The 21,822-nt window shown below is 38.9% G+C and overlaps 1 protein-coding gene across 1 annotated transcript in view; it reads left to right on the forward strand.

The window, feature by feature from the left end:
• The window catches only part of KCNB2 (potassium voltage-gated channel subfamily B member 2), a 189,160-nt gene that overhangs the window by 13,107 nt on the left and 154,231 nt on the right, over positions 1-21,822 (forward strand). The window contains exon 2 of the mRNA XM_042035810.1: positions 3,066-3,750. Within this exon, the coding sequence (XP_041891744.1) occupies positions 3,172-3,750 (579 nt within the window). The 5' untranslated portion in view covers positions 3,066-3,171. The remainder of the gene's footprint in view (positions 1-3,065; positions 3,751-21,822) is intronic.

Genomic DNA, 21,822 nt, shown 5'->3' on the forward strand with positions numbered 1-21,822 from the left:
TAAAAGAATTAATTTATTTCTTTTTAAGTTATACATTCTCCTTCTTGTGTATATTTCAATGAGAAGAGCTCTGTAAAAAAAGGCAAAAATCACCCTCATGGTTCAAGATTCTTCTTTTGGGAAAATGCTTTTTATGTGATCTTTTCAGAGTGCTGCATGTTGCAAATGGTGGTTCACCCCTTGGTACATACGTACATATACACATAGTATGTTCTCAACACTAAATTTAATAGTGTTTCACTGGTGACTTCAGTGTGGCCACCAGGATTTTTTAAAGCTTTTTAGAAAAGCCACATTTCCTCAAGTAGGAAGATGCAACCAATAATTATACTGATAAACCAGAAAATGATTTATCAGCTTTACAACAGTCATGGTGACACTAGAATTTTTGCATTGTTTAACAAATATGTGTGGTAACTACACTGCAGAAAAGCTAAAACAATGTGTAGTCTTGCATGTCTTTAGTTTCTGCTATCCAAAAAATAAACAAGGATGTGGTTCATTTAAGATTAATCAGATGAGCTGCTTAATTTCTACTGTGTTTTACTTGATATTGCTAATATTAGGGCACACATTTTCATTTAAAAAAAGAAAAAGGAATCTCTGAGATACCATCATGAGTAAAGTAATGAACTTCTCTAGAAAATGCCTGAAGACTTGACTGATTTCATGACGGATGACAGAACCTCTTTATGAATTTCTTAAATTCTTGTGTTTTCTTATGTAAGACAACCTTTAAAGGAGAAACATACTTGTTCATTAAGGTCTAAAAGAATTTTTTTAAAAATAAAATTTGCAAATATTTCCTCTGTAGAGAAATATCCTCTCATAACTGTTTACTCTTTGTGTAGTTGTCTGTATGTCAGAAGACTGATAAATATATCACAGATCTCTAGGAGATGCTTAAATAGGGACATCTTGCAAAGACTAGAGTCCCCAGTTTCTCAGAAATCTCACCATCATCCCCTTTCATATAAGGCAATGAGGAGGAGGGTAAAACCAGATAAAAAATTTAGCCTAAGACCAAGAGAAAAAAAGCAAAACACAAAACAACATGAAAGAAAGGGATATATATTGTGTAAACCTACTGATGGCAGGGCTTTGATTTTGATAGGTCATTTATCTTTGCAAGTGAAGCTATCAGATTATCTTTTTCATGAATGAAGGTAAATGTTACAGTCTTAAACACTTATGTAATTAGGCACAGAAGTGCTTTGGGTTGCATTGGGAAATAAGGAGGAATCTTCACAATGAAGTGCTGGAGGCAGGATGGGAAGATGCACAATATTTTGGCCCTTGTGATTTTGAAGTAGGTTCAGCTTAACAGTGAAATTGGTAACTAAAATGGTAGTGTTCTGGGCTGTTGCCATCATTTAGCTTATGCACAAAACAAAACCCAAAAAACAAACAAACAAACAAACAAACAAATATCTTTAGATATAAATATTACTCTTATAAGTAATTTTCCTCTTTTCTGATGTCTTTGGACATAATAGTCTGTTATACCTGAATTGTAATTGGCTGAGTCTTGTTTTATCTGTTGGCAGAGAAACTTTTAAAGTTTAGATATAATGAAGTCTAGCAATTTTGATTTTGTAATAGCAACATAGTCAATACTGCCATGGGCATGTCACAAGACACACTGGAATAATTCTTTGTTTTTCCTGATACTTCTAGTAAAGGATTATTCTAGATCCTCACTGCTCTGCTGAGGATCTGGTCTATCTGACCTTCTAATTCTCTTTCAAATTTCTGCCTTTTCTCATGATGAGTTTGTACCCATTTGTTCTTGTGCCAGCTGGTACTTTGGTACAAATAGTTCAAACCCCTCCCAGGTATTCACTCTTGATGTATTTATAGGTAACAATCCCTCCCAGCACAACTTTCATGCTTACTCTTGAAAGAGGATCAAATTCTTGTACACATCAAATTCTTTTATATGCTGGACTTATTTTACTTCGAGCAAAACAAACCAAGCAAACAAAAAACCCCCAGATTGCTGCATTGTTGATTTGCAGAGAACAGGAGGAGGAAATGTCAGCTCTGGGAAATTACTAAGGAGGACTTTCCAATTCTTGTCTAAGCATTCTTTGGGCCACGATACTATTGCTAGGTTAATATTTAAGTAAGGCTGTGTCTGACAGTTGACAGCAGTAGAGCTGGTGGGTGGGTTTCCTTCCGGTATTCCAAATTTGGTGACAAACAGCTGCACTTCAGAGTTCACTGAAGCACTAGGCACAGTGAGTGAGGATTGTTGAAACTGAGGTTGCTGATTGCTGTCATGCAGTCATGTCTGCAGCAATTTAACGGGTGAACAGTGGGGCAGAGAAGAGCCTTTCAGAGGATCCAGAGAGCAGTATGCACAGCCCTTGCCTATACAACGTGTAGTACTGCTCAGTTGGGCACAAAAGAGTTAGGATTCTTTTGACTCCTTTGTTAAGAAATAAATGCTGTCTGGTGCTAAAAAAACACAGCTTCTCAGGATGGTAGATGAATTGTTTGTTGAATAACATTTATCCATTAAATAATACAGCAAACTAAGACTTAAGTTGGGACAAAGAGGGAAGAAGTTTGGTTTGGAGATTTTGATATGCTGTGATTGTTTTATTCTGTTTCAGTATCTCCCAAATTTGAATTTTTCAATAAAAGAGAGACTAGCCTCTGTCTTTACTTATAGATATCCCTACAACCTTTGCATTTGCACACCTCACACATTAAATGGTAAGTAATCAGATTAAGCTAACAGAGTTGCATCAGAAACTGATTCTTAAAAAAAGAAAAACAAACCCAAGTCCATTGTACAGATTGCCACAGCTGACTTTCACAAATACAGAAATTCCAGTGAGTTTTTCCTTTGCTTAAACATAGTGCTCTTAGCTGTTCCAGTTGTTCCAGTGGTTCTGGGTATTACCACAAAGAGTATCACTATAAAGAGGGCAAATTGCAATAATTAAATTTTCATCTGCATGTGAAAGTATGGAGAGAGAGAGGGAGGGAGAGAGAGAGAGAGAGAGATTGGGGGATGCGTTGTACATGGCAATATTCTAATTTTTTTTCTTTTTTAGCTTCAGGAATGGAGCTGTCTGTCTGAAGAGGACTCTGCCCAAATATTCATAGTCTCCAAGCTCATTTTCGTACAGACTCTGGTGTTAGAACTTCATCTTTTTCAGAATGGCTGAGAAGGCTCCACCAGGGATCACCAAAAAGTCTTCAAGGTCCACCCTTTCTCTCCCTCCGGAACCAGTGGAGATCATTAGGAGCAAAGCCTGCTCGCGGAGAGTTAAAATAAATGTTGGTGGACTCAACCATGAAGTGCTGTGGAGGACTTTGGACAGACTTCCAAGGACACGATTAGGAAAGCTCAGAGACTGCAATACCCATGAATCTCTGCTAGAAGTATGTGATGACTATAATCTAAATGAAAATGAGTATTTTTTTGATCGACACCCTGGTGCTTTTACTTCCATTTTGAATTTCTACAGGACAGGGAAACTACATATGATGGAAGAAATGTGTGCTCTCTCTTTTGGCCAGGAGCTTGATTACTGGGGGATTGATGAAATATATTTAGAATCTTGCTGCCAGGCAAGATACCATCAAAAGAAAGAGCAAATGAATGAGGAACTGAGGAGAGAGGCAGAGACAATGCGAGAGAGAGAAGGGGAAGAGTTTGATAACACCTGCTGCCCAGAGAAAAGGAAGAAGCTTTGGGACTTGCTGGAGAAACCCAACTCATCTGTTGCAGCAAAGGTAGGATAAACAATAGGCTTAATACAAAGACAGTAGCAAATGGTTTCATGACCCATGCATCTGGCTTGCAGGAATCAACAACTTCCACTAAAGTATTTAGAGAAAAGAAGAATCTAAAAACCTACATATCATTAAGTGAAAACACCCAAATCTGTCCTAAATGCCACTGAAATCAGCAGAAGGAACCCTGTTGAGTTCAGTCGTTTTTAGGCAACTGTTGTACTTTGCTTTTGCTGTATGTGATCAGAAGCATCTGTGTAATTCTTAATGGACTCCATATTAAACAATTCAATGAAAATACAGCCAGATCTACTTGTTTGTTAGAAAGCACCTGGTTATGAGAAACACCCACTTCAGTATTGCTTGGCCTGTTACATGCACTGCATAGGTGGTATGTCAGTGTTTGGTAGGTTGTGCTGGATAGGCTATCAGAGTCAACAGCTGGTCTGGCACGGTTTTACTATAGCATGTTTTCTCTTATGCTACATTTTTGCAACCAAGGATTAGAGTGTTTTGTATAAAAATACTAAATATTAATGCAAATATATACATGTATATATTTATATGTATGCATATTTATGTGTATACAGGTATATGTATATAAACAAGTATATATTCTATGCACTTATAGACACACACACACACAAATATATATGTGTAAAGTTTATATATATTCAGTCAGAAATGAGAACAAATTCAGATGAATCCTGGTTCCAGTTCTGCTGTCTTCAAACAGGCAAGTTGGCTGAAGTCTCACTGATACAATGGGAAAGTTTACCCTTGTTGTGGAAGTGGGACTGCATGCACAGATGTTGGTACTGCTATTTAAAATAAAGATTTTCTTGCATCTTGAGGAATTTAGTTGTTCTGTTTGTGATGTGAGGCACTAATTAATGTGAGGTAAATTTTGGAAGCTCATCTCCAGTTTGAATGACTGAAAATGAAAGTGTCTGATGTTTAGGTGTTCATGTTCAGCTTAACTGTGGCTTTATTTCCTTCTGTTGCTGTTTGTTATTGGATGCAATGCTCTTGGACTAAGGTAAGTATTAAGATATGATGGTGCAATGGACAAAAAAAAAGAGAATTCTAGCAAAGATTTTTCTTGCAATAGCAACTCTTACTATTGAGGTACAATACACAATTTTTTAAATTTTTCATTGTGAGATACCCAACTTTTTAAGCAAGGATGTTACTTTAAAAAAAAAAAAGTGCCAGATTTTAAGGTTTCCAACTGGAATAAAAGCTTATAGGAGAAAAATGAAAGTATTCAGAATATTTTAGAAAACTGCATGAATACATTTTCTGCTTCCAAGATACGTATTCTGGGCCATATGTTCCTCTCCAGGAGAAAGAGCAGAGGGGAAGCAGATGGGCATAAGTTTTGCCAAAAAGGGTTCAGGGAGGCCGTGTTACACACCGTGATCCCCTGGTGCAAGCTAACATCCATCAGCCCTCGCCAGCCCTTCTGTGACACAGCTGCTGCACTGGCTGCAGGACTCAGGGATCAGCTTCTCAGTCCTGCATGCCTTGAAACATCACCAGTGTGTTCCTGTGTTCCATAACAGACCTCTCCTGAGGGATATGGGGAGGAGGATCTCCTATGTGAGCCACAGAGCTGAAACACACTTCACGTGACCTGGGAGATCACCTGGTTGCGGACACTGCCTCAGAAACATCCAGCGGGCAGATTTGTTTGTGAAATATTTTCTCCTTTATGTATATATATATATATGTACAGAAACGAAGGCAGTTGCCTCTCTAGGGCTTGAGACATATGCTTAATGAGTGTTTTCCTAAGACTAGGTAGGAGTCAACACACTAAGATGAAGCAGATGAATAAAACAAAAGCAATGTACTGATTTTTAGATTCTTTGCCTGTGACTTGCTTTCATTCATTTGCGTGCTGAATAAATGCAGAAATATAGGATAGTTAAACTTGTGTGAGTGCTTGCCATTCACCAAACTGTTCTTATGACTTAACAGTGCCCCATCATGAATTTGCTTAAAAGGAGTTAGGCTGACTCTGAGCTTTTAAGAAAATACCCCTTTGGCCACTCCAAACAGATTTCTCCTCAGGTTTTGCAGATGAAAGTGGTTGTTTCTTTAATTTCCCAAGATGTCTAAATAATTACTTTTTACCTTTTTATTTCCTTTTTCCCTCATCCCCTAATTTGATTCAATGTTACAGATCTATTCCTTCTTGCTACAGGGAGTTTCACATTGCACTTGTATACATGTTGTAATGGTTTTCATTATTTCAATTGCCTTTTGTCTAAGTTAGTGCCATTTGATGTGGTTTCTGTGGTTCTGGTAGCTAGAAGTCACCATAATACATGCACTCAGTTTCTCTTTCTTGTCACCTTCAGTCTGTAAATACATATATGAGCCAAATTATAGTCAGATATGCCCATGGCAACTCAGACAGCTACAGAAAGTTGGCTGAATGACATGAAGGAGAGAAAAAACACATTTGAACTTGGGTAACATAAAACAAGACATGGTGGTATCAGTTGGATGCACTTTGAAACAGACTGCATTAAGATCTGTGGCAAGGTTTTATCTGAAGCGTTTAGATAACACCTCTTTTAGATTTTTTATTTTGTGTTTGGTCAAATAAGTTGCTAGTTTGTCCTGAGACAAGAGACACAACCATCTTCTTTCCTCTGTAGGAGTAGAAAGGATGGTGGGATTTTGACAGTGGCCAGTTGGGAACCAAGTGAGGAAATACTACCATAAGCCTCTAATTCAAATATTAGCTCCCTTTTGAAGAAATGAAACCCTATGAATGTGCAAAGCTATCCTCCAAATGCTTGTTCAGTCATTCAGATCCTGTGTAGCATCCAAGCAATTGACAGGAGCAGCTTGCTTTTTAATCCCTCTCACATCAAAGATTAGAAATGTGAGATAAACACTCGGATGTGATTTTGATATGTGACTGTGTCTTGCCACTTCTTGATTCTGCTAAGATCCCTTCTAGGTCTGATCCAAAGCTTACTGAATTAAGAGGGAGTCCTGCTTTGGATTAGGCATCTCAGGACAAATCCTGCACCTTTTGAGGTCAGTAAAGTTTTTCTATTGACTTCACTTACAGCAAGGTGAAACAGAGCAAGGTGAAACAGAGCAAGGTGACAGTGAATGAGCAGCAGGTATTTTACAGGATCTGTAACAGTAAATAGGAGAAAGCAAGAAGAATGTGTGGCAAGAGATTTTGTTTAGCTAGTAAAAAAAGGAATATTATAGGTCAAGTATTGTTGCACAGTACAGGCACACTTTACTATGTGAGTTTTTTAAATTTCAGTAAATACAGATGTGCACCTCAGTCACCAATTACCATATTAGAGGCACAGCAGTTCTTGCTTAGTCCTCACCCCAGGAAAGATCTTTGTGAATTCAGTAGACGTTTCAGCTGAGGAAAACAGGATTTACCTTCATTTTCCAGTGTTCTCATTCATAAGCTTTTTAAGTGGGATTACGATAAATACGTCCAGAAGTCCAGCCATTTCAGACATGTACAGTGCTATGAATGAGAAGAATGTGCTGGGATTTATGAAGGACAAGAATTTTGCATATTCTACATCCCAGAGAAGTCCTAAAGCCTGGTCCCCAAACCACAGAGTTTTGCATGAGTCTGGTATTCTCTGGTCCAGAGTAACATCTGAGTTTTTAGACCAGGTATTCATTTATACTTACTGGGTAACCAGTAGTTTGTGAAAACTGTCTTTAAAAAAAGAAGTTATTTTACTTATACTGCCAGCCTTCATTTAGTCTTTTATGTGCAGTTGCTGGACCTATAACAGCCTCCTTAGTGTAGCAGCAGCTCTGACCAACCTGTCAGTAGTATAAAAGTCCTCAGCAGATACCAGAATGAGCATTGACTTCAGTAGATGTGAACTTTGTGCAGCTGGATTACGTGTTTATGGTTCAGCACCCTGTTGAACTGGCATGTGAAGAGAGCACCTAGCTGAGCTGACGCCTATTAACTATGTCGAAGTTATATTGTTCTATGCACTGCACTCAGAATCAAAGGAGCCTTACTTTGGAATGACCATGAATCAAATGAACCCATACATGTAATGTTAATGCACGAGCTCTTCCTTTCACTCTTGTTTATTGGGTCCAAAAGCCTGATCCTTTTCTCCCAGTTTTTTAATCCTGGTGGAACTCATTTGGGCTAAACCCTAAATAAATATGGAATGTTTCTAGTGAAGATGTTTTACTATAAATATAGAGTGACTGAAATAAGAAATAACTGGAATATCCAGGAGTAACAAAGATCCTAAAGATATCTGATAGTGATTTAATGACCTTTCATCTACAAGAGTATTTTAATTACTTTACAGTAACATTATCAACAAATGGCACTCAGATTTTCCAATTGGTATTTCATATTCCATGTTGTCCCTTTGAATACAACTAGAATGTAATTGATTGTGATTGATTCTACAGTTCTTTATTGTGCAAGTCATTCTTTCTCACATGAATATTTGCTTCAAGCTCAGTGTGACTACTAACTGATCAAGTATAAAAGGTAGTACAAAGTAATATAAAAAATTACTAGTCAGTCACATTCTGTCCTTAAATTTTTTCATAACCCCTGTTGATGTTCATACACAGAAGGGTAAAATATTGGCCTTTGTGTTTCTGCAGTATGGGGTTTGCTTTATTTAAAGTGAAACCTGATAGGGTTGAAAGTGTTCTTTGTTAATTCTGTTTGTTTCAATGCATGGCTGATTTGTCCTTATTTTATTTTGGTGATTTCTGTTTTTCTTGGGGTTGGTTTTCAGGGCTTTTTTTTTTTGGTTTGCATTACAAACTGTAACATGACTATTACTTCTTTGTAAAAAGCACACTAATTTATCAGCTAACTAGTGGATTGTGGATTAGAGAAGGTATAATTATCCCAAGCCTAACTGGAAATTGTGAGGACTTTGTGTGCTGTATTGAGTAACTAATCTCTTATGTGAAAAAACTCCTTTGTGGGGAAAAAAAGCAGGAGCACAAAAGAGGAGCTTTAGACCACTGGTATTTATTTAGCTACAAGTGTATTATGGCTAGGCTTGCCACAATGACTTGCCAAGAGAGGGCACACCTATTTTACATGAAGGATCTGATTCTTATTTTCCACAAGTCTGTCTTACGTATAATTAATGCTGACTCTCATGCCTTAAACTGTGTAGAGCAGTTTAAGAGTGGTCTTAGGGTGTGTGGAAGTAAGCAGAGTCATTACACATGACCAGAACAGAACAGAGTACCATATAGGACATTTCATTATTCCTTTGCAAGTCCTTATAAATTATCTCCTGGCCTGTCACTGTTCATTCAGTGGTGAACCCTAATTAATGGTATGCTACTTGTTCCTTTTGGGTTGAAGGTAACCGTATACGCTCAAAGGACTTTAGCAAAACTTAGCTGATTGGCATGTTGTGAAGAAGAGCTATCACACATCAGCAAACTGTCTGTCAGCAGCTGAATGTTTGCATGAAGATCTTAAAGTGTTCATGTGAAAGAAATACATTTGGTTATGTTCGCATCCTTCATGTTATACGAACAAAACGCTTTTCTTGACAATGTCCTCTTCTTATTTTAGGTTTACACGTTCTGTGTCATCCTGATTTTGTGACTATTTCTCCACACAAAGCTTATACCTCATGTGCTTTGCCATCTAATTGTAGACCAAGGATGAAGATGATACAGAATTAACACTGTATCTTTTTTAAAGTGTGAGGAACAGCTTTTGTGTTAGTTTAATTCCCACAAGTTTTTGTATTATATATCCTATACCTCAGGGCGTGATATTCATTGGAGATAAGCGCTCTTTTCTAGCTGATATGTGGCTTGAGCTTCCGTTTGACCTCTGGTTTCAATTTATTTTTGGGGGCGATCTTGTCACAAAGCTTTTTCCAAATGGATTACCAGGAATAATATCATTTACATTGTCACTCCCAATACATTATAGAAATTTGTCTGCTGAAAATAAGTTATGGTAAAGCACAGAGAATGGTCACTGGTAATAAATAAGTATCTTCATCTCACAATTGTTGCTGCTGAGGACACTCATTACCATTCTGTGCTTTTAAGGTGAAGTTATTTCTTGTGCCAAATGATAAAGTCAGTCAATGTGACTGTAAGAGAAGGAGATTATATTGGATCCTAGTCATTCATATTTAATAACTCAAGTGTTTTAATGTCTTGAAAGATAAGTGAATTTATTGCTTTTTCAATAGCTATTATATCAAGGAACAAAGAAGACTGGCAGTAGTTAATTGATTTTGTTTGAAGAACTTATGTATGCTCACTGCTGAGCTGGTCATTAAAAGATTATTTACCTTCTTTATACTTCTTATATGAAGTATCATGTAACCCATGATTCAGCAATTTTGGTCAGTTTAAGTGTCATGGAAATACAGCTACCATCTGATCTGTCTTCTCTGGAGGTGTTTAGGACCTCAGTTACATACGGGTTCCCTCCAGCCCTGAGATTTTATCAGTGGTGTGCAAACTTATTAAAAAACCTTACTAAAAACTACTGTTGGAATCAGTAGAATGTCCTTTGAACCGATCTGCTTATTATTGGCACTTAATTCTCAGTAAAACAGATGCAGAAGTTGTGAAAGCAGTGCCAAGGGCAAAGCTGCAGTGACTCATATTCAGGCAGTCCATCACTGGCATCAAGCACTGTCACTAGGGAATATCCCTATTCCATGTATGAACAGAGGGGCAAGAACTTTACTTCTGTAGCTGTGATAAGGGGCTTCACTGACTCTGGTTTTATGGTTACATTAAGGAAAATCAAAGGGGATTCGTGATGAGTCTGGTTAAAGGGGGGAAAAGGCAATAATAATCATTTTAAAAATTGGAGAAATCCATGTTTCATATTTGGTAACAAGATCTAATTGGTAACGTTTTGCAAAACAAAGTTTTAAAGTAATGAATAGAATGTGCCTGCACTTGTGACACCATTCACAGAATCACACAGTAGCTCTTGTGTCGGAGTCTCCTCCCTCCTCACTCTTGCACAGAGAAACCTACTAGGATTTGGAATATATGATATTACAGTGATTTACCAGCAGGTACAATCTGCATGAGAACAGCTATCCTTTGCCATAATGAATAGAAAGCATTATTCCAATTTTGCCCAGCACTTTGTGTCCTTAATTCGTGACAGCAATTTTACTCTTCAACAACAGCTTCTTTTACCACTGATCATATCCTTTTTTTATGCTGTTGCCATCTATTGAGTATAGAGTAGCATCACTGGCATATATCTTTTAAAATATGTACTGCAGTATTTCTGGTTAGGAGGGTGATGTTTTGGGCATTACAGCATGCCCCCTGCAAAATCAGAGGCATCTCACGAGCTGGATTTTCAGCTGTGACATGTCACTTAAGCTGTGTAATGCTTGAATGGACAGACCAGGCTGTTGTGCCCTTCCCTTCACCCAGAGGCAGATCATATGTCCTAAAAATGTTGCATTTCCGTTCCATGTTTTTATAAGCAGCTGCCAGTGTATTGTTTTCTCTCATGTAAGATATTTGGAAGGAATCAGATGTCAGAGAGATGCACTAGTAAATTAAATGATGAAACATTATCCAGACCAAATCTATGGGATGCAAAGGGCTGCATCTTATTGTCTGGATAAACAGGCTCTGTCTGGCTTTTAGAGCTGAGAGGCAAAACAAATCTATATGTTCCCCTGCAAACTGGCCTTTGTTTGGGTCTCTGATTTTGTTGCACAATGTAAAAGAACAAAGAATTGCTCCCAAGTGACTGGGAAGCCAAACAAACTGTTGCATGTTATTTATTTCAGGAAAAAAACATGGTATTTATCATGACATATGGCAGACTCGTGAGTTTTCTATTTGATGAAGATATGTGAATATTTGACGCATCGTACTAAACCGCAGGTCCTTTGGGGAAATATTGAAAACAAGCTAGTGGCACAGCTGTTTCAAAGTGACTTTGAGATTCAAACAGTATCCCAGCACAGTCTTTATATGAAGCTGCCACAGCCTGCCCTTAACATGCCTTGGTTGTTCTCTTTTCGGGGAAGCATGCAATAGGGCCAGGGTTTCAGGTGGGATAAGTGCATTAGATTTGCACTGGGTGGGACTCAGAAAACAGTTCTACATTTTAAGTCATCTATAAGCATGCAGTATCCTTTCCACATGAGTGTTATGGCATTATGAGTGAGTCAATACTTGTACTCCACATACCATACCTGAGACAGCTCTTCTAGTGTTTTGGAGCAGCAGTGGGAGGAGGCAAGTTGTCTTTGAAAAGCATGCTTACTTTGGCACTGTAACCCTTAAGTCTGAATATTACCAACTAGCCTTTATTTCCAAAATGAGTGTTTGGGTTTGTGGGAGCTTATCCTATGCATATACTATGTGTAAGTATATACAATATTGACAGCTGAGCCTTTAAAAAAAAAAAAAAATGCTCACAGTATTGCACATTCAGAAGATGTGTGAGATGGCTGAAGCAATCAGAGCAGTGGTTTTCTTTCAGTATGTAAGTGCCTACAAACTGCCTGAATTATATTCACTGAATTTTCAAATCATTGTGTAGCTACTTGTAATAAATATTCATACAGGATTTCTTCTAAAATGCAGGGGAAGACAGGAGCCATGGGATGCAAACCTGAAGTCTGAGGAAATTTTTATCTGAATGGCAGGGTGAACTCCTGAGTTTGGTGTTAACTGATCTCTGAGGCTCAAGTTCATTCCTCACTGAAAATCTTTTATGCCTGCTGCTTTTGGGAAATGATGTTGTGTTCCCCTAAGCTGCTGCCTAAAAACTAGAGCTTCACCAAACTAATAAAAAAACCTTCCAAGATTTTCTAAGCTATTCTGTCCTAGTCCTAGTCTCTATTTCAGAGGCTAGGTAAGGTGATTGAAAGTCCAAAAGGAGCAAAGTTCTTCACAAAACAGCTCTTAAAGGGGGAGTTTTCCTTTCCAAGGCAGCAGTTTCGTTGTGGAACACTGGGGCACATTTGTTATCCAGGGTTCGGTATCTTCAGTCATCTTTCACTGGGTCCCTCCTGATGCAACCACAAGGGTTAGACATTGCTTTAAATAGCTCAGGTATGGCACAGGCCAGAGCTATCCCAAGGACAGCCAGGTTCCAGTGACAGTTTCAGGTATCACTGGCCACTTGCAGAATGCCCCCTTGGAAGGGATTGCTGCTGACATGCTTTGGGACAGTAAAGCTTGCTGTGATTTCATGTAATCTCGGGAATGGTATTTTTGGCTAACTCCTGAGATGGTTCCATTTTTTGTACTCTTTCAATCAGTTGGATTTTGGTGACAGACAAAAATGACATCAAGCTTTGTTTACAAACTCACATTCACACAGTTTCTTCCCCAAGCACTGTAGCCTCCTTTTGGATTGCTTACTGAAGTATCTTTGGGTGACCTGTCTATTCTGTTTTACTGAAGTATCTACCAGAGTGTTTGGCTTTGGGGGAGGTTTTTCTGAAGAACAGTGGATATTGCTAAAATAAGGTAGGTAAGGCAGTTCTTTTTCAGACTGATAAATGTGTTACAGGCTTATTCTGAGAAGAACTGGGAACTCATTTCCATTTCTATTACTTTCACTAAGCTTTTGTATTTTCATATATTGTCTTTTAAAAATTTTGATATAAATTCTTTTGTGGAATTAAATGACATTTGAAAAAACTGTTTCAAAAGTATCTTGGTCTGGGCTCTGTGTATGTATGCATACAGCTACATTTTGTGAGATGATAGCACAGAAAAATTTTGTTAGTGCCCCTGAATTCAGTCGTAACACTGACTTCAAAGTTCTTTAGGCCATTGCTTCCAGCATTTAGCACAAAAGGTGAAATACGTAATATGGAAAGAGTACATAGGTATGAGGCCAGTCCTGTTTCACTGAACTCTACAGCCTTTTTTTAAAATTGAAGTAGAATGGACAGATGACTGAGATCAATCTTAATACATGCTTCAGTGAACCTGATACTAATTTATTGTAATCTGAATTTTAGATTGATATATTTTTCTGCCTGATGGTGAGGTTGGTGTTCATGGATTTAATTCTAAACTACATATGAAAAAATTTACTCAAAATGCTGTGGGTGCTCCAGTAATAGTGAAATGGTGAATAATTCCTCTTAGCTTTTCAGTGTTTTTTCAGTCTGTTGAATTTAGGAAGAATCAACACAATTTGCTACGTACTTGTATGTGTAGTTTTGGATGAAATAAGTGTTGAAGAGAGGGTCTTTTAATTAGAGTAGCTGACAGAGATGAGAGCTCTTGGACTGAAAAATAATTTGCTTGATGAGTGTATTACAGAGGGAGTACATGGGGGATAGATGTTCTCTTTTGGAAGCATTCTTAGTACTTGTTAACATGGAATGGTGGGACAAGTCTTATTACAATATTGTGTAACTGATGTTAGTAATGTCTGTGTGAAGAATAAGCTCTTCTGAAATGTTCCTCTTTTATGAAAGCAAATTAATTTCCTTTGATGATGATGAGATGCTTTCATGGTGAGAGCTGCTATGTCTGACTCACAGGTGTCCCCTCTCAGACTGATTTCTGTTGTTAATTGAAAATATTTTTTTTAGTTTTGGCGGGTATGAAATTGAAAGGAAAAACCTAATCTTAGAAATATCCATTATGGCACTGACTCTCTGCTGACGTGTCTGACGCATTTCAGCAATAATGCATTCACATCAGTGTAACTTCAGCATTTATAAATCCAGCATCAGTTTCCTCTCTAACTGGATTTAAAACCAAAACCCAACCCTTACCTAAGCCCATGTTCCTGAGAAGGAGGCTGTGTGTGACAGAGAAGTGGTTAAGAGATCGCAGTTACCAGCAGGGTTTTGCTGCTGCCAGTCTTCCATGGAGGCATCCTTCCCCAGGGCTTTACTGGAAAGGCAGGGTGCAGCTGGAAAGGGCACGGTGCAGGCACAGATGTCTCCTGCTTGTGAAGTCAAGCTGAAAGCCAGCGTGCAAACAGCAGGAGAACCCCGGTCTCTGCGAGCAGGAGGCACAACTGCAAATCTCTGTGATGCCTTTGCCCCCTCCGTTTTTAAAAAGGAAGATGGGAAGAAAACCTTCAAGAGCTCTGAACCTTTCCTTGTATTTCAGCTGCAAAGGAGTGATATCCCTTAGGAGCTAGGCTGAACTCAAGTGTGGTCCTGCAAGGAGCAACGCAAAGGCACGTGCTAATCGTGGATCCCTGTGGCAGATCAGTTTGCTGCAGGAGCACACGTGGCAATGGTTCCTTGTTCCAACCATGTGACGATGGATGGAGGAGCAGTTCTTCAGTGCTGTGCCATAGACAAACATCACCTCTGGGCACAGAAGTTATACTGAACCTGCAGAGAGGTACATAAGTAAAACTCAAACGAAGAATGGAGATTTTTAACTGGATTTCTCCTTTTCCTTTCCCATCCATCTAAAACTAGTTTTCTTTTCCTATTATACATGCGTGAAGGAGTCAATCAGAAGTCAAGCAAGTCTTTCTGTTTTCTTTAGGTCTAAACAGAAGAATCTCACAACATTTTTACATTTTTGCTTAATGCTTATTTTTTAATATCACCATAACCATTGTTTTAAAACTTCTATAGAATGCAACCTCCTCCAGAGGGATGTTCACCTGAGTCATGTGAGATCTCCTTGTTTATAGAAGAAGGGCAACCAACAATTGGCTCTGGTGTGCACTGATTTAACACTGATCTAGAGCATAAGAGAAAAAGAAGGTGCATTTCTCTGTGGATGAAAAATGCTGATAAATTTATTCACTGATGTCAAAGACTTTGGCATTCATTGTTTGGTCAGTTGTCATAGATAAGGTAGAAATCCTAGGCTTAAGGGTGCAATTTTGAAACACAGTTGTTAAAGGAGATTTACAGTACTCTAAAAGAATGGGAGTAAGATAATAGATCAAAATTAACATATAAAGCACAGAGCCAGGTTGTATCTGAACAGCAAAAGCAGTCTTTTCTTCCCCTTCCACACAAGATCTGTAGTCCCAAGTTGTGCAAGTGCACACTGGTTCTTCTGCACAATAGTGTGTATCTCCATACTGTCCTTTGATCATAAGAAACCCTCAAGGCCACCAGGCTTGGTGATGATGAGAGCTCAGCCTCTGCACTGCAGCTGGTGCTTCATGAAGCCTCACCAGAGAACAGCACTGGGTAAGTGGAGGGCTCTGCACAAGGCCTCACTTTGGGGGAAGCTGGGCTGCAGCCTGTTTTAGGGACAAGTGGCTTTGGGGACAGAGCAGAGTCTCTGGCTGGCTTATTGTGTGTCAGAGGCAGAAAATCTGTATCAGGAGCAAGATGCATTTTAGCTGGAGTAACACATGCGATTTAGATAATTAAATTGGAACCTGTATAAGTAACCTAATGTCAGCTGTACAGCTGACTTTATTTCTTATGGTAAGGATGCATAAAAAACCCCCAAAAAACCAGGCAGTCCAAGTCACCAGATAATTTACCTAAGGCTAGAAGAGATCATCAGAAAAGAAGACCAAGGACAAGGTAGGGAATAAGAGAAATATAATCACCAAGTATCTACATGTGTTGAAATCCTAATGCATATTAGGGTTTTTGTTCCTAAAAGCCATGGCATTATTACTCCTTTCTTTTTTAAAATCCTTAGCACGATATCTCAAATAACATTTGTTTCTACTGCCAGACCTTTCAGTCAAAGTAGTGGCCATACAAAGGCTCCCCAGTTTGCCATTTCTTAATTCATAGCAAGGAACTTCAGTCTAGTGACAGCCATCTCCAGAGAGAGGAGGTCTGACTAATTTACTTGTGAGTGAGAGTATTCCTTCTATGAAAGCAAAGCAGTGTTTTCTCCAACTGTGTAGGTCAGAATTTTAAACTAAGCTGGGGACAGCTGTTCCCGCCTGTTTACTGACAGCTTCTCTGTGTGTGTGTTGGGTGTACACATACAAAAATTACCGTGCAAAGGGAGGTGCTGTGCTCAGTCACACAAGCATGTCACCACACCAACCCAAAACTGAGGCTCCCCAGGGAGGGGTATAGATTGTGCTTGAGAATATTCTCAGCTTTTTTGTTGTGTAAATCACCCCTAGTAAAGATTTACTGCCACAAGCTTACCTCTGGAGTGAAAATGCATCTATTAAAGAAAGCAGGAGCATTCCGTTGTATGTGAGGAGCAAAGTTAATGAGCCTTGCTTACAAATTAAATGCAGGCAAGTAGATGTATGTTCTCATCTGTCCCTAATGTCATTGTTTTAGTACCGAGTTCCTTGTAATATTGAAGTGTTCTGAGATTTACAATCACTTGACAGAGCAGAGAAGCCCTGTTGTACAAATGTGGACCTGAGGTTCACTGCATCTGCTTTAAGGTTCCCCAGAAAGTGACGAAGTGGGAAGCTGGATCCAGATCTTTCATGTCCTATACAGCCCCCTTCATCTGGAACATCTTTTCTTTCTGTGGAAATTTGGTCTTAAATATTTTAGATTTAGAGCAGGTAGAGTTTATCCTCCCCTACCATTAGCAATTAAATAATATTCTCATCTAATAATGCTGGCAGAGATTTAAAAGCTTACAAGCCTAAGAGACTCAGCTGCCTTGTTTCTACTCCTTTTAATGGAAAATAAGCTATTTTAGCAAATTTATTGTGGGTGTGTCCATGTAATGGTGTTCATGTCAGTCGGTCCCAGAGTCTTTTGACATGTTTAGTTCAGTGCTGTAGTTTAGAAGAAAATTTCTAAATTACTCTATACTTACAGAATGTAACTACTACTTATTATAGTAACCATTTGCCTTTGATCAGATTTCTACAGTGTAGCTTGAAAAGTGAATTAATATTTAATTTCAGTCAATAAAAAAGACTTTGTGGGTGGAAAAACAAAAATAAATGCTAAGAGCTGAGATAAAAGAGTAAGAAAGTCTTCAAATGCATCCAGATTTTGCTTTGGATATTTATCCATAGTCATTGATTCTTAATACCAACCTGGTCTTTCAGCTTTGGTAAGCGAATATTAAATATCTCCTATGAGATGCTGCAATTGGCCTGCACTTCCAGTACACTTTGGAAAACTAGAGTTTATAATGGGTGCAGCCAGCTTCCTCCAGATTCTGAAATGGGTTGCAGGGCAAAAATTGCTAAATTAATTCCAGCTGCTCTAGCCCAGGACTGGCAGCTAGATTGTTGGATCACCCTTTGGTGCTGCTGTCATATTAATTCACCTTGGTAAGAGGCAAAAATTATTAACTTGGTTGCAGGGCCACGCTGACAGCCTCATTGTTGCTGTGCATTGTGGAGGCACCAGCACCCTCAGGGATACTTGATTTCTCCATGAAGTTCCATCGTAGGAGTTCTGTGTCTTCCAAATTTTTTTAGCATGTTGTAAAAGAGAAGAAACACAGTTTATTGCAAGTAGACAAGGGAAGGACTAAGGCTGTTGTGTATTCAGTCAAGACAACAGTTTTGACATTCAGGGCAGTAAATAACTTGTTGGACCTGTCCTGCAGCTGCTGTCTGAATGGAGACATTTCTTTCCTATCCACTGTGACTCGTGCTCACAATTCATCTTCATTACACTAGAGCTGCAACAGGCAGTAGAGAACTGCTGTGTGCTATCCCAGAGACCTCACAAGCTGAGCAGGTGATGGAGAGGAGGGGGGAAAACCTGGATGCAGCAAACGGCATGGAGCAGCAACATGGTTACAGTAGCTGGTGCCACTGGAGCACTCCAGCTGGGCTGCTGAAGGGTTTCATCATGCCGGGCATTTTCTTAGACAACGTGTATAAATCTTCTGTGAAGTAACTTTTCTTCATTTTTTCCTTACCTGGTTCCAATTTCTTGCTCCTGTATGGCTCAGAAAATGTCCGAACTGGACATTCTGAAAGACAGAATTGATGTGGGAGGTAAACTTAGATAAAGTCTTCACTTAACATTGGATTCAGTTATTCCTCTGTATCACAAAAAAGTTAACTGAAGACTTTATAAAAATTAGATGTGTTTCAGAGCTTTGATGGAAAGAAATCCTGTAATATAAAGGTCCAAGGTGTGTATGAATGACAGAGGAAGCTTCCCACTGGAGTAAAATTCCTATACTTTACGAGTGAAGAGCTCAGACTATCAGGAAGAACCCACAATCCCTGATCTAAACAGAAAGAATGAAACCCTACAGCTCTTCTATCTGCTGCTCCATCTGGGTCCAGACAGGGATTGTGGAAAGCTGAAGATAATCAAGCAGATGGCAAATACAAAAAACACATGCTAAGGTGTGATATAAAGAGCAAATGTTTAGACCTTATGAGATACTCCCTTTTGTACTCTTTCCCTGGCATTGGGTGCTTCCGAGATAAAGATAAAGAGTTGGGTGAGTTGTTGCTGTGCCCTAGCATGGACATTTTCATCTATGGGAAGACTCATAACTCCTTTTTCACATCCCCACCACTGCATGGTGGTGGGAGTTTACTGAGTGAGAGGGCGCTGCTGGGTGCATTTTGTGTATTTGAAGGTCAAATGACCCCTTAGCTGAGGTGTGTGTTTGCTTGCTTGTTCCTGGTAAACAGTGCTATTTCCCTTGATTGAGTTTGTTTAGTAAGTCTGTGTCCTTGTGCTGTTCATACCCAAAGAGTTGATCAAACAAGGTGTGACTGTAAGGGCTCCTTGTCACTCTGCAGCCTGAAGGGGATCTAATTGCCCTGCCCAACTCCGAGGTGAAGTTAATTAGCAGAAATGTAGTTATGAAAAGACACCCAAGGGAAATGTCAAGAAAAATGAAACTTGCGTGCCTCCCTGCCTCTGCACATGACAGCTGCTCCCCTTGTTCCAAGGTCTGTGACAAAGCGCAGCTGGAATCCGTGTCCAACACTGCAGAAGGTGATGCTGCTTCGCTCCTGGACAGATGGTTACCATCTCCTCCACACTGTTGGATCCACACAAGATAATGTTGTTTTTCTTCAGTAAAGCCAGGTTTTGATCTTTTGAGTCTGCTGCATTTTCAGGGCTTTGTTTTTGTTGTGTTTTGTTGTTTTGGGAATTTTTTGTGGCTTGAAAGCATTTAACTACTAGGCTTTCTCAAGGCCAGAATATGTTGGCATTGAGAAATAAAGGAGAATGTTTTTTTTCCTTTTGAGTGCTAGTGTGAATCACTGGCAAATAGCAAAGAAATGAGCCTTCATTAATCATAGTCCTTGTGCAAAGCAAATATTGAGCAAGCGCATGTTAGGGAGTGTCTTACGTCAGGTCTGCTTTCAGACAAGGCTGATATGGAAGCCTTCTTTGTTGCACTGTGCAGTAGTGCTTGTTCTGTCCTACAGATGCAGATTTTATTAGGGATTAGCTAACCACCAAGATTCCTTTGGAAGGCGATTACCCCTTTGCTTCCACCCCTGCAGTTTCTCAGACAGATGGATACAGTCTGACAACCATGGAGAACTAGTTGAAGCCTGGAGAGTATGTGACAGTCCAGTAATTGCCCCCCTCATTCCCTGTACCCGGAGGTACACCTGACAGTTTTCAAAATCTTTTCATCAATAAAACTTGTATTTTTTTTACTTTACTTAGAATATGATAAATCCTTTGAGTAAAAATTGGGCAACAGTTGAAATACTGTAAGGAGAACTTGTATTTTTCATATCTGAATTCTTGTGCTTCGAATTTTTGGCACTGATGTAATAAAAATTCTCTTTCAGAAGTCTAGAGATAATGAAATATGGCAGTGGTTAGAGAACTTCATTATATACTGAGGGAAGAAAAGACAGTATGTGATTAGGAAATCTGCTAAAGAAAAATAATCTCAGTTGTTTGTCCTTTAGAATCAAATGTTTGGAGAAAATTTTAGTCCCTGTATAGAGATTTTTAGAAGGGTTAGTAAGGGAATATTTACTACCCAGTAGACTTAAGGATTTTACTGCAATGAAATAAAAATCAAGGTATCGATCTAAAAAAGAAAATAAATGTTTTTACCTTTATTTTACAGCATTTAAGAAATGTCACTTAACACAATATGTGGTGGTTTGGTTTCTCTAACAGTAGGAAACAGGACAATCTGTGTGAGAGAAAATCTTATGGTGTCTGGCTCTTTAGTCTAACAACCTGTGCAAATAAAAGGGGAATCAAAAGAGCATTTCAAGTGTCAGCAGCTCAAGTGATGGGAGTGATCCCATTCACCAGTATTTTGCAATCTTACAATGCCCATAGTCATTATATAGAGCCAAAAATGAGATTTTACATATAATTTCTGAACACAAAAGAGCTGTAGGAGGCATGAGAGGTTTCCTACAGCAACACCAGAAGTAGAGTAGTAACACACTCTCAGTTCTGCAGCTTTTGGGTGGGCCACCTGACCAGCGCCCTGATCTGCCTCTCACTGGTGGGCCCCTGAGCCCCAGCCCAGGAAACAAGAGACAGCCCTGCCCTGACACAAGCCCTGTGTTCCCTTTGAGTCCAGCTTTCAAACCATGAGTGAATGCTGTCTTTTTACACATATGTTTAGGTATATATATATATATATATCTCTGTGTTTGTATGTGTGTATATGTATATATTCAGATATAATCCTTGTCAGCAGTTTCCAGCACCTATCTTATGGAGAAGAAGAAAAAACATAAGCAATTCTTTCAGAAATGTTTTTAACATAAATCCCAAGGTGTCCCACTTTGTAATATTTCTTCCGTAAATGCTTCGTAGCTGAACTCCTGTTACTCCGGTTTTTCAGTTGCTGCTGAAATAGAATTATGTAGAGGGAGTATTTTTTCCAAGGTTTGTTTTTTATTCACTTGTAAAAAAATGTAAAGAATAGCAGGGGAAGAGGAGAACCATCTAAACTCACCCTGAATTGTTTTACATTAATTGAATTTTACTTAGGTGTCAAAATCTTTCAGGTACTTATTTTGAGACGTTCCAGGCATTTTAGAAAAGTTGACTTAGTTGGATTACTCTGCAATATTGCTAAATGCAAAGTCTGCAGCAGCCTAAGATTGAATTCAGCCTTCCTTCATGTCAGTAAGGGTCCTTATATTTGGAGCTGAACTGGCTTTCCAGACACAGTCCTGTTGCAAGAGAGCTAAGGATTCATCCTGTTTGCCTCCAGCAACCAAACCAA

Source organism: Corvus kubaryi, unplaced genomic scaffold, assembly GCF_017639235.1.
Source record: "Corvus kubaryi isolate FWS band 111438036 unplaced genomic scaffold, C.kubaryi_AGA036_p1.0 37385, whole genome shotgun sequence".
NCBI lineage: Eukaryota > Metazoa > Chordata > Aves > Passeriformes > Corvidae > Corvus > Corvus kubaryi.